Below are 12,816 nucleotides of genomic sequence, written 5' to 3'. Positions count from 1 at the left end.
CAAAGAAGACCCCAGACAGAGTATAGGCTAGGTGGACAAAGACTACAGACCTCACTCAGGGAGAAAGACCTTGGGGTGACCATAACACCGAGCACATCACCGGAGGCACACATCAACCAAATAACTGCTGCAGCATACGGGCGCCTGGCAAACCTGAGAATAGCGTTCCGATACCTTAATAAGGAATCGTTCAAGACACTGTACACTGTGTATGTTACTCCCATACTGGAGTATGCAGCACCAGTCTGGAACCCACACCTGGTCAAGCACGTCAAGAAGTTAGAGAAAGTACAAAGGTTTGCAACAAGGCTAGTCCCAGAGCTCAAGGGAATGTCGTACGAGGAAAGGTTAAGGGAAATCGGACTGACGACACTGGAGGACAGAAGGGTCAGGGGAGACATGATAACGACATACAAGATACTGCGGGGAATAGACAAGGTGGACAGAGATAGGATGTTCCAGAGAGGGGACACAGGGACAAGGGGTCACAACTGGAAGCTGAAGACTCAGACGAGTCACAGGGACGTTAGGAAGTATTTCTTCAGTCATAGAGTTGTCAGCAAGTGGAATAGCCTAGCAAGTGAAGTAGTGGAGGCAGGAACCATACATAGTTTTAAGAAGAGGTATGACAAAGCTCAGGAAGCAGAGAGAGAGAGGACCCAGTAGCGATCAGTGAAGAGGCGGGGCCAGGAGCTGAGTCTCGACCCCTGCAACCACAATTAGGTGAGTACAATTAGGTGAGTACATACACACACACACACACACACACACACACACACACACACACACACGCACGCACACACGCACACATGTGGTAATGCTTTATTTACAGCTAGCAAAGTCAGGGTATTTCTCCAGAATGGTCTGTAATATACCACTGTGGATAAAATACTTTGCCATTTCTTGAACACTTCTGAGTGAGTTGTTTCTAAATTCATTAATTTTATCGCACTCCAGTAGATAATGACGCAGGGTGTGACAATAGTCCATCTGGCAAAGTTTACATTTCGTTTGGCCTACATCTGGTGGTGGTGATTTAACCTGCCAAAGATACTTGTAACCCAGCCGGAGCCGGGCGGTAGTGACATCCAAGAGTCTGGTTATTCTGTTGGATGCACCATAGACATGTGGCTCCTCCTGCATGATAGAATGATAATAGGGACTGACTGGTGTCAATCTCCCTGAGTCTTAAGTCAATAAAATTCAGTTGAAGTTCTTTTCGTATTATTGTTCTCAAACTACTACATGACAAGCCAAGATTGTAATCTACTCCCTCTTTGAAAGCATACAGCTTAGCCAATTTATCAGTTCTATCATGCATCCGAAGACCAATGTGAGATGGAATCCACAGCATGTGCACTCTGACTCCACTGTCCACAATCTTACCATACCTGTGTCTGGCTTCTGACACAAGCATGCCACAATTTATGCTTAATGAGTTGAGAGCATTTATGGATGACAGAGAATCAGTTACAATTAAACTGTCAATCTTAGATACATAGATGCATTTCAGTGCAAGGAGTATGGCAAACAGTTCTGTCTGAAGGGTAGAGGCCCAATTATTTATGCGTGCTCCAATTTCTTTAAGAGAGCCATCACTCTGTACGACAACAGCAGCACCACCAGCTACACCAGTGGATTGGTGAACAGAACCATCAACGTAAATAATTTGCGAGAGTGTGTGCTGTGTGACTAAGTTATCAATACAGCTTAAGGCATCATGTTTGGCTTCAAGGAGAAGTTTTGGTTGTGATTGAAGAAGTAGTTTGGGGGGAAATGGAGGAATGGTAGTTTGGAATGGGAAATATCCCACGGAGCGGAGAAGTGCCGCTGTTGCCTTACTTGAAAATCATTGATCATGTATCTGATTCATGCGGAGGTCGGTTCCAGTTTTTTTCGATCCATCTAGAGGAGTGTTCACCAGTGCTGAGGAAAGTTTGGAGGGCTTCTGTGCAGGGGTTTGAATGTGCTTGCCTGAGCATATTAACCCCAATTAGGATATTTCTTTCAGTAACACGATCTCTGATGCTTGGAATATCAAGTTCTTTTTGCATATTTAAAATTTTGGCAGTATGAGGGCATCCTAAAATGATCCTCATTGCTTCGTTCTGCAGTTTTTCCAGCCCTCCAAGCTTCCAGTCAGACACAAGAGCAAGTAGTGACGCAGCATAATCAACCAATGATCTAATATAAGCAAGATACATCATTTTCACAATTTTAACATTAGCACCATACCTGGGGTGAAACCCAGCCACAACTCTAAGTGCTCTTAGTCTTTCTTTGTATTGGCGACAAAGTCTTGTTACAACAGGTCCAAGTAGTGGAACCTCAAAGCCTAGATACCTGTATCTGCTTACATATTCTAGAAGAGACCTATCATTTGAAGCAGATGATTGTGTTACGACAGGAGTATCACCATTGGGCTCTCGGGGCAGAAAAATTATAGATAGCCATTAGCTAGATAGACGGGTTGCACAAGCAACAACACACGAACGAAGAAAACCTTTGAGGCTCTCACAGCTACTGAACCCATAGTGGAATACATGACGATATCCTCATCGCCATTTCCAAGTCTCCCAGCCTAGACTGGTAGATTTCATTACTTTATTTAGGAAACTCATGTAGTGGGAAGGAATATAACAGGAAAACATAGCTAGCCCTAATAATGCAATTTTAGCTCACAACCCAAAGGACCTGGGTTCAGTTCTCGGGTGTTAGTTTAATATGTTTATTATGCACACCATACCCATCCTGTGGACGCTAGTCAAAAGATTACAGAGGTACATAATTGGTCCAGGGACTGGACTCCAAAGTTTTGATAGCTGAGCAAGTTACAGAGGTAATGAACTCACAATTTACAAAGGTAATGAACTCACAATTTACAAAGGTAATGAACTCCAGGTAGGTCTGGTCACAATCATGACAAGTTACAAAGGTATTTACAGATTACAGAGGTACGTAATGGGTCCAGGGACTGGGCCCCCAAAGTTTTGATAGCTGAACTAGGTACAAAGGTAATGAGCTCACAAGTTACAAAGGTAATGAATTCTGTAAGAATGGTTACTTACGTTTATACATGGCTACAATCATGAACAAATTATAGTGTAATGAGCAATTCACACTTCTACACCCGGTCACAACTGTAATAAGTTATTGGTGCAAATATTGATTGTTGAGACACACACACACACACACACACACACACACACCCACACACACACACACACACACACACACACACACACACACACACACACACACACACACACACACAGGGAAAGAAGTATGAAAACAGCTCCTTACCCCTGTTGTCTTGGTCCTGGCAGCAATAAAACAAGCAAGTACCTAGACGTTAAGCAGCTATTGAGAATCGTATTAACTCACACTGTGGTTTTGTTGGATTATCCTTGGTTAAAAGCCTTCTACATTAGATTACGGTAATCCCATTTGCTGTTGTACAATATATCTTGAACAGAGTAAGAGGAAAGTCAAACTAGCGTTCGGAGTTCCGTATAACCTTGCAAGAGACTCGCAATGTTATCGCCTCCGTGGAAGCTCCGGTGATGTTCCTTCACTGTCGGATTCCTTCGCTGAGCCTCAATCACTTCGAATGAACTGAATCTCCGAAGCGGATTACAAAGTTGAGGTTCACTCACGCCTAATGTGTTTCTCGAGAATGATTTTCTTAATAAGATGGGGTTGGGATTTATCGTAGCCGTTTTTTTTTCTTTGGAAAACACAGGGATGTTCCATGCTTCCAGTACATCAGGCTCTGGATCAGAGTCAAAGATATTTTGTGTTTCTATATTGAATGGTAATTTTATTTCCTGTTCGACTTTGTTATTGCACTTGGGTAGTTGCAGTGATGGCGGCGCATACGGAAACTTTGAAGTTTCACCTGATCTCAAGTTCTCGCGATGGTAGCCTGGAGCACTAGTGAATTCTGTTGAGTGCCGAAATTCTGGATCAGTTGCCACATAGCAAAAACTCTCGCGGAAGTTATAATTGTCCTGTTGCTCCACAGGAGAGATCGAGGATGCTCTGAAGTGAGGTACTAACGTCGTTCTCATTTTCGCATTAGTCAAAAGTCCCCCTTTCTCAATTATGTCTACATCAACCTCATCTGATCTGGGGTCACGAGAGTATCTCTCGTTATCACTGTTGGAAGCATTTTCTTGTGTCTGAACGCGCGCATTTTCCCGAGCCAAAAGTGAATAGTTATTTCCTTGTGCCACTAATTCATCTAACAAAATGCCTTCATTTCTTGACGTTAGTGATTTGAGCCATTTGTCTCGTGTAATGGAATCAGAGGACGGTCCAGAATTAGGATAACGTGCGTCTTCACATTCTCGGGGAGCTTCTACAGTAATGGTGGGAAGTGGCAAAACAGAATATGACTTCTTGCTGTTGTGTTCGCCAGAATGTCTTAACAAATCGTTATCATTCCTTGTTTCCTGTAGATAAGACAATGAACTACAGTCTTCCCTTTCCATCACTGGGGAAGTTTGTGCCTGACAAAGCGAAAAATTTTTGCTGTATTTGCCTTGATTTAAAACTCTGTCTAAATTGAAAAAGCCTTCCAGGTTGGGAGTAGTAGCAATGGACCTGCGTCTGGGTTCCTCTCGAGAATCATAATCAAAGTGAACTGGTAAGTTCTTCACTCTTCTTCGGAGCTGAACATTTTCCGGCGAGGGAGAATGACTATTTTTTCGGCTTCTTAATCCAAAATCTGACACTTTATGCGCAGGAATCTTCCCAATTTTGGAGGAGCATATGCTCCACGCAGAGACACAGCAGTGAACAATGAAGATAATGTGTAAGAAAGCAGTTGTTAGAATGAGGATAAGAGCAGCGGACACGACTGGTCGAGGAAGAGCTACCAAGTCGCTCACATTAGATGGGGAAGGAGTCGTGCAAACCACGCCTGACGTCGTGTGCGATATAGGTTCAGTAACTTCATCTCCTGAACTCCTAAGTTTAGATGATGGCTCAGGATCTTTCGTAGTGGATGGGTCTTTAGGATATTGCACAGTTGACGTAGATTCCTGCGACCCTACAGAACAGACGAACACGCCAAAGAAGACGAACCACAAAAACATGATGTTTCTCTTCATGGCTGGAAGATTAATACAAAGGAATGTTTCACATGTAATGTATTATTCAGAATCTGAATTTTGCGTTAGCAAATAAATTAGTCCTAGAGCAAATTTTTTCCAGCTCACATCTCCAATTGAGAATAGGTGTTTGTTGGGAAGCAATCGTGCTTGCAGTATAGTTTATACATGCGTTTGGAGACGGCTAATCGAGTGTAGGCTCTTGTTTCTAGTCTCGTTGGCACCATCGTTAATCTCACCTGCAGTAGGTATTGCTTTGTGCATTGAGTACTGTCTCCTGCAGTTGCCCTGCCTCCTGTAAAAGGTACTGCTTTCTTTAGTAGCCTTGCTGAATGCAAAAGTTCCTGCAGTATCTCCCTCCTCCTGCAGGGGCTTCTGCAGTGTCTCCCGTTCCCTGCAGTAGCTCCTGCCTCCTGCAGCAGTTCCTGTTTGCTGCACCAGCTCCTGTCTCCTTTAGTAATTCCTACCTCTTGCAGGGGCTTCTGCAAGATCTTCTGCCCCATGCAATAAATATTGCTTCCTGCAGTAGCTGCTGGTTCCTACAGTAGTTCTTGCAGTACTCCTGCCTCCTGCAGTAACTCCTGCCTCCTGTAGCAGCTCCTGAAAAAAATATATTTACACTAAAAAAGAGTTATAGGTGCTCTGAAAAAAACGTTACAGATGCATAAAACACTTAGGTTTAGTTACGTGAGTAATTAAACCACAGCTTACCATGTGTAAACACCCAGGATAGTTTCTCGATGCCGGTGAAGGGCTCTTGATCCATAGAGGTACAGCTGCCCTTCCTTTATTTATTTATTTATTTATTTATTTATTTATTTATTTATTTATAAATTTGAGCATACATACAGAGGTACAAAAAAATACAGGTAAGAGCAGCATGCCAAAGCCACTTATATGCATAGCATTACGGGCTGGCTTAAAATTAACTTAAGATTAACTAAGCAATGATGAAATCAGTGATAAGACATTATTGTAAACAGATAACTATAAAATACAAATGAGTATTACAAAGACAGGTCATATGGTTGCATGCATTGCTGTTCATTCAGGTAGTGTATTTAAAAAAAATAAAGTTAGGTTTAACATTTGTGTGATATAACTGTGAGTAACATTTAGGATATACAATTTATATGGTTCAGTTATTCAGTATTTATTTGGTTTTGAGTGAGTAAGTGAACTTTGAGAAGAGACTTGAATTTATAAACAGGTAGTGTTTCTTTTATATTTACAGGTAATGAATTCCAGATTTTAGGGCCTTTTATGTGCATTGAGTTTTTGCATAGCGTGAGATGGACACGAGGAACATCAAAGAGTGATCTGTGCCTTGTGTTATGGTCATGTGTTCTGTTGAGGTTGGCAAGGAGATGTTTGAGGGGAGGGTTAATATCAGAGTTAAGTGTTCTATGTATGTAATAAGTGCAGTAATAAGTATGGATGTTTTGTATGGTGAGTAGGTTGAGTGTTTTGAATATTGGTGGAGTGTGCTGCCTGTATTGAGAAGGGACGTTCCTTGACGCTGGTGAAGGGCGCTTGATCTAGGGAATTGGATCTGTGCTCTGTTCCCTGAATTGAGTCTGAATACCTTTCATCCCCCCCCCCCACAGGCGCTGCATAATCCCTACAGGTTTAGTACTCCCCGTGATTATAATATAATAATAATAATAATAATAATAATAATAATAATAATAATAATAATAATAATAATAATAATAATAATAATAATAATAATAATAATAATAATAATAATAATGCCCTTCCTTTCCCTGATTCAAATTTGACTGCCTCCCATTTCCCAGACACTGTATAATAAACCCCTGAGAGTTTAATGCTTCCCCAAGAAAATAATGTACTATGCAAACACAATAGTTGATTCTAGTTTCATGAGTATCGTAGAAGCTGAAAAAATAGAATTCTTGTGTTTACTAATCACTTATATTAAAAATATCAAGGAAGGTTTATTAAGGGCAGTGAGCAGCTCTTGATCCTGGGAATTGGACCTGGCCTCCCCTTCCATAGACCAGACCTCATTACCTGACATTCTTCAGACATTGTATGACTCCTACGGGATAAGAGCTTCCCTCTAAATATAATAGTAATAATAACAATAACATCTAATAGTAACATTTAAGAAGTTATTGAGGGAAACCGGTTGGTCGGACTTGAGTCCTGGAGGTGGTAAGGAGGGCTGGGGAATGTTGCAGTTTGAAGGTCATCTGAGTAATAATGTTGGCGCCCCTCTGGCAAGACAGTCATGGAATGAATGATGGTAAAAGTATCTCTTCTTTATTGGTTCACCTTACCTCAGTGGGAAACGGCCAGTGTTATATAATAATAATAATAATAATAATAATAATAATAATAATAATAATAATAATAATAATAATAACAATAATAAATTTCTAATTCCAACGTACACACTGCTTCATACGTTCCATGTGACTAAATTATTGACAACTATTATGTAAAATCAAAGTTATTTACCAAAATGAACATACACCAAACAAATATGGAATAGAAAGTAATTACCAAAATAGCATATATATATATATATATATATATATTTTTTTTTTTTTTTTATTATCACACCGGCCGAGTCCCACCAAGGCAGGGTGGCCCGAAAAAGAAAAACTTTCACCATCATTCACTCCATCACTGTCTTGCCAGAAGGGTGCTTTACACTACAGTTTTTAAACTGCAACATTAACACCCCTCCTTCAGAGTGCAGGCACTGTACTTCCCATCTCCAGGACTCAAGTCCGGCCTGCCGGTTTCCCTGAATCCCTTCATAAATGTTACTTTGCTCACACTCCAACAGCACGTCAAGTATTAAAAACCATTTGTCTCCATTCACTCCTATCAAACACGCTCACGCATGCCTGCTGGAAGTCCAAGCCCCTCGCACACAAAACCTCCTTTACCCCCTCCCTCCAACCTTTCCTAGGCCGACCCCTACCCCGCCTTCCTTCCACTACAGACTGATACACTCTTGAAGTCATTCTGTTTCGCTCCATTCTCTCTACATGTCCGAACCACCTCAACAACCCTTCCTCAGCCCTCTGGACAACAGTTTTGGTAATCCCGCACCTCCTCCTAACTTCCAAACTACGAATTCTCTGCATTATATTCACACCACACATTGCCCTCAGACATGACATCTCCACTGCCTCCAGCCTTCTCCTCGCTGCAACATTCATCACCCACGCTTCACACCCATATAAGAGCGTTGGTAAAACTATACTCTCATACATTCCCCTCTTTGCCTCCAAGGACAAAGTTCTTTGTCTCCACAGACTCCTAAGTGCACCACTCACTCTTTTTCCCTCATCAATTCTATGATTCACCTCATCTTTCATAGACCCATCCGCTGACACGTCCACTCCCAAATATCTGAATACGTTCACCTCCTCCATACTCTCTCCCTCCAATCTGATATTCAATCTTTCATCACCTAATCTTTTTGTTATCCTCATAACCTTACTCTTTCCTGTATTCACCTTTAATTTTCTTCTTTTGCACACCCTACCAAATTCATCCACCAGTCTCTGCAACTTCTCTTCAGAATCTCCCAAGAGCACAGTGTCATCAGCAAAGAGCAGCTGTGACAACTCCCACTTTGTGTGTGATTCTTTATCTTTTAACTCCACGCCTCTTGCCAAGACCCTCGCATTTACTTCTCTTACAACCCCATCTATAAATATATTAAACAACCACGGTGACATCACACATCCTTGTCTAAGGCCTACTTTTACTGGGAAAAAATTTCCCTCTTTCCTACATACTCTAACTTGAGCCTCACTATCCTCGTAAAAACTCTTCACTGCTTTCAGTAACCTACCTCCTACACCATACACTTGCAACATCTGCCACATTGCCCCCCTATCCACCCTGTCATACGCCTTTTCCAAATCCATAAATGCCACAAAGACCTCTTTAGCCTTATCTAAATACTGTTCACTTATATGTTTCACTGTAAACACCTGGTCCACACACCCCCTACCTTTCCTAAAGCCTCCTTGTTCATCTGCTATCCTATTCTCCGTCTTACTCTTAATTCTTTCAATTTTAACTCTACCATACACTTTACCAGGTACACTCAACAGACTTATCCCCCTATAATTTTTGCACTCTCTTTTATCCCCTTTGCCTTTATACAAAGGAACTATGCATGCTCTCTGCCAATCCCTAGGTACCTTACCCTCTTCCATACATTTATTAAATAATTGCACCAACCACTCCAAAACTATATCCCCACCTGCTTTTAACATTTCTATCTTTATCCCATCAATCCCGGCTGCCTTACCCCCTTTCATTTTACCTACTGCCTCACGAACTTCCCCCACACTCACAACTGGCTCTTCCTCACTCCTACAAGATGTTATTCCTCCTTGCCCTATACACGAAATCACAGCTTCCCTATCTTCATCAACATTTAACAATTCCTCAAAATATTCCTTCCATCTTCCCAATACCTCTAACTCTCCATTTAATAACTCTCCTCTCCTATTTTTAACTGACAAATCCATTTGTTCTCTAGGCTTTCTTAACTTGTTAATCCCACTCCAAAACTTTTTCTTATTTTCAACGAAATTTGTTGATAACATCTCACCCACTCTCTCATTTGCTCTCTTTTTACATTGCTTCACCACTCTCTTAACTTCTCTCTTTTTCTCCATATACTCTTCCCTCCTTGCATCACTTCTACTTTGTAAAAACTTCTCATATGCTAACTTTTTCTCCCTTACTACTCTCTTTACATCATCATTCCACCAATCGCTCCTCTTCCCTCCTGCACCCACTTTCCTGTAACCACAAACTTCTGCTGAACACTCTAACACTACATTTTTAAACCTACCCCATACCTCTTCGACCCCATTGCCTATGCTCTCATTAGCCCATCTATCCTCCAATAGCTGTTTATATCTTACCCTAACTGCCTCCTCTTTTAGTTTATAAACCTTCACCTCTCTCTTCCCTGATGCTTCTATTCTCCTTGTATCCCATCTACCTTTTACTCTCAGTGTAGCTACAACTAGAAAGTGATCTGATATATCTGTGGCCCCTCTATAAACATGTACATCCTGAAGTCTACTCAACAGTCTTTTATCTACCAATACATAATCCAACAAACTACTGTCATTTCGCCCTACATCATATCGTGTATACTTATTTATCCTCTTTTTCTTAAAATATGTATTACCTATAACTAAACCCCTTTCTATACAAAGTTCAATCAAAGGGCTCCCATTATCATTTACACCTGGCACCCCAAACTTACCTACCACACCCTCTCTAAAAGTTTCTCCTACTTTAGCATTCAAGTCCCCTACCACAATTACTCTCTCACTTGGTTCAAAGGCTCCTATACATTCACTTAACATCTCCCAAAATCTCTCTCTCTCCTCTGCATTCCTCTCTTCTCCAGGTGCATACACGCTTATTATGACCCACTTCTCGCATCCAACCTTTACTTTAATCCACATAATTCTTGAATTTACACATTCATATTCTCTTTTCTCCTTCCATAACTGATCATTTAACATTACTGCTACCCCTTCCTTTGCTCTAACTCTCTCAGATACTCCAGATTTAATCCCATTTATTTCCCCCCACTGAAACTCTCCTACCCCCTTCAGCTTTGTTTCGCTTAGGGCCAGGACATCCAACTTCTTTTCATTCATAACATCAGCAATCATCTGTTTCTTGTCATCCGCACTACATCCACGCACATTTAAGCAACCCAGTTTTATAAAGTTTTTCTTCTTCTCTTTTTTAGTAATTGTATACAGGAGAAGGGGTTACTAGCCCATTGCTCCCGGCATTTTAGTCGCCTCATACGACACGCATGGCTTACGGAGGAAAGATTCTTTTCCACTTCCCCATGGACAATAGAAGAAATAAAAAAGAACAAGAGCTATTTAGAAAAAGGAGAAAAACCTAGATGTATGTATATATATATATGCATGTGCGTGTCTGTGAAGTGTGACCAAAGTGTAAGTAGGAGTAGCAAGATATCCCTGTTATCTTAGCGTGTTTATGAGACAGAAAAAGAAACCAGCAATCCTACCATCATGCAAAACAGTTACAGGTTTTTGTTTCACAGTCATCTGGCAGGACGGTAGTACTTCCCTGGGTGGTTGCTGTCTACCAACCTACTACCTATGATATATATATATATATATATATATATATATATATATATATATATATATATATATATATATATATATATATATATATATATATATATATATATATATATATATATATATATATATATATATATATATATATATATATATATATATATATATATATATATATATATATATATATATAGATATATATATATATATATGTGTGTGTGTGTGTGTGTGTGTGTGTGTGTGTATAAGCATACATACATATATGAAAATCAATAGAAGAATGGGTGTGTAGATTTGTCTCCCTGCTGAACCACTGACAACAGCACACTGAACTTGTGCTCTCTCCTGGTATCTATGTTCCACCTGCCATGTCTGGGAACATCCAGGAAATGGTAGACACTTCCGGAAGTCTCTTTTTTTCTTCTTGTTCTGCAGTCATTGCACTAGATTAGATTAGTTTTATTAACTTCCTTTGCTTGCAGGCAGTAGGATGAGGGAAGATACTCTACAGTGCTTTAGGCACTCAACAGTATGACCCTTGTGGGTTTAACACTTATTTATTTATTTATAAATTTGAGCATACATACAGAGGTACAAAAAAATACAGGTAAGAGCAGCATGCCAAAGCCACTTATATGCATAGCATTACGGGCTGGCTTAAAATTAACTTAAGATTAACTAAGCAATGATGAAATCAGTGATAAGACATTATTGTAAACAGATAACTATAAAATACAAATGAGTATTACAAAGACAGGTCCTATGGTTGCATGCATTGCTGTTCATTCAGGAAGTGTATTTAAAAAAAACAAAGTTAGGTTTAACATTTGTGTGATATAATTGTGAGTAACATTTAGGATATACAATTTATATGGTTCAGTTATTCAGTATTTATTTGGTTTTGAGTGAGTAAGTGAACTTTGAGAAGAGACTTGAATTTATAAACAGGTAGTGTTTCTTTTATATTTACAGGTAATGAATTCCAGATTTTAGGGCCTTTTATGTGCATTGAGTTTTTGCATAGCGTGAGATGGACACGAGGAACATCAAAGAGTGATCTGTGCCTTGTATTATGGTCATGTGTTCTGTTGAGGTTGGCAAGATGCTTGAGGGGAGGGTTAATATCAGAGTTAAGTGTTCTATGTATGTAATAAGTGCAATAATAAGTATGGATGTTTTGTATGGTGAGTAGGTTGAGTATTTTGAATATTGGTGGAGTGTGCTGCCTGTAGTGAGAATTTGTTATCATTCTAACTGCAGCCTTTTGTTGGGTAATTAGTGGTCTGAGATGGTTAGTTGTTGTTGAGCCCCATGCACAAATTCCATAGGTGAGATAGGGGTAAATAAGAGAGTGATAAAGGGCCAGGAGGGCTGACTGTGGAACATAGTACCGTATCTTCGTATCTACCGTATCTTCGTATCTTTGATTGTAATAATAATAAAGAATTCTCTGTCCTTAAGTGGTTGCCAGACTAAAGCAGGTGGATTACAGGTGTTTCTGCATTATGTGGTGGGCCTTAAGCTTATACTGGTGGTTGCCTCATTACCCTACACAC

At 40.2% G+C, this 12,816-nt stretch overlaps 1 protein-coding gene across 1 annotated transcript; it reads right to left on the bottom strand.

Moving 5' to 3' along the window:
- Positions 1–1,207: 1,207 nt before the first annotated feature.
- On the bottom strand, positions 1,208–11,616 carry LOC128686083 (uncharacterized). Its single transcript, XM_053772731.2, has 2 exons — positions 11,519–11,616; positions 1,208–5,714 (listed from the first exon to the last, which is right to left on the bottom strand). The coding sequence occupies exon 2, from the start codon at positions 5,112–5,114 to the stop codon at positions 3,489–3,491; it is 1,626 nt and encodes a 541-aa protein (XP_053628706.2). The 5' UTR covers positions 5,115–5,714; positions 11,519–11,616; the 3' UTR covers positions 1,208–3,488.
- Between the last annotated feature and the right edge of the window lie 1,200 nt (positions 11,617–12,816).

The sequence above is a fragment of the Cherax quadricarinatus genome, chromosome 9, assembly GCF_038502225.1.
Source record: "Cherax quadricarinatus isolate ZL_2023a chromosome 9, ASM3850222v1, whole genome shotgun sequence".
Classification (NCBI taxonomy): Eukaryota; Metazoa; Arthropoda; class Malacostraca; order Decapoda; family Parastacidae; genus Cherax; species Cherax quadricarinatus.
This window is presented reverse-complemented; position numbering and strand designations above follow the sequence as displayed.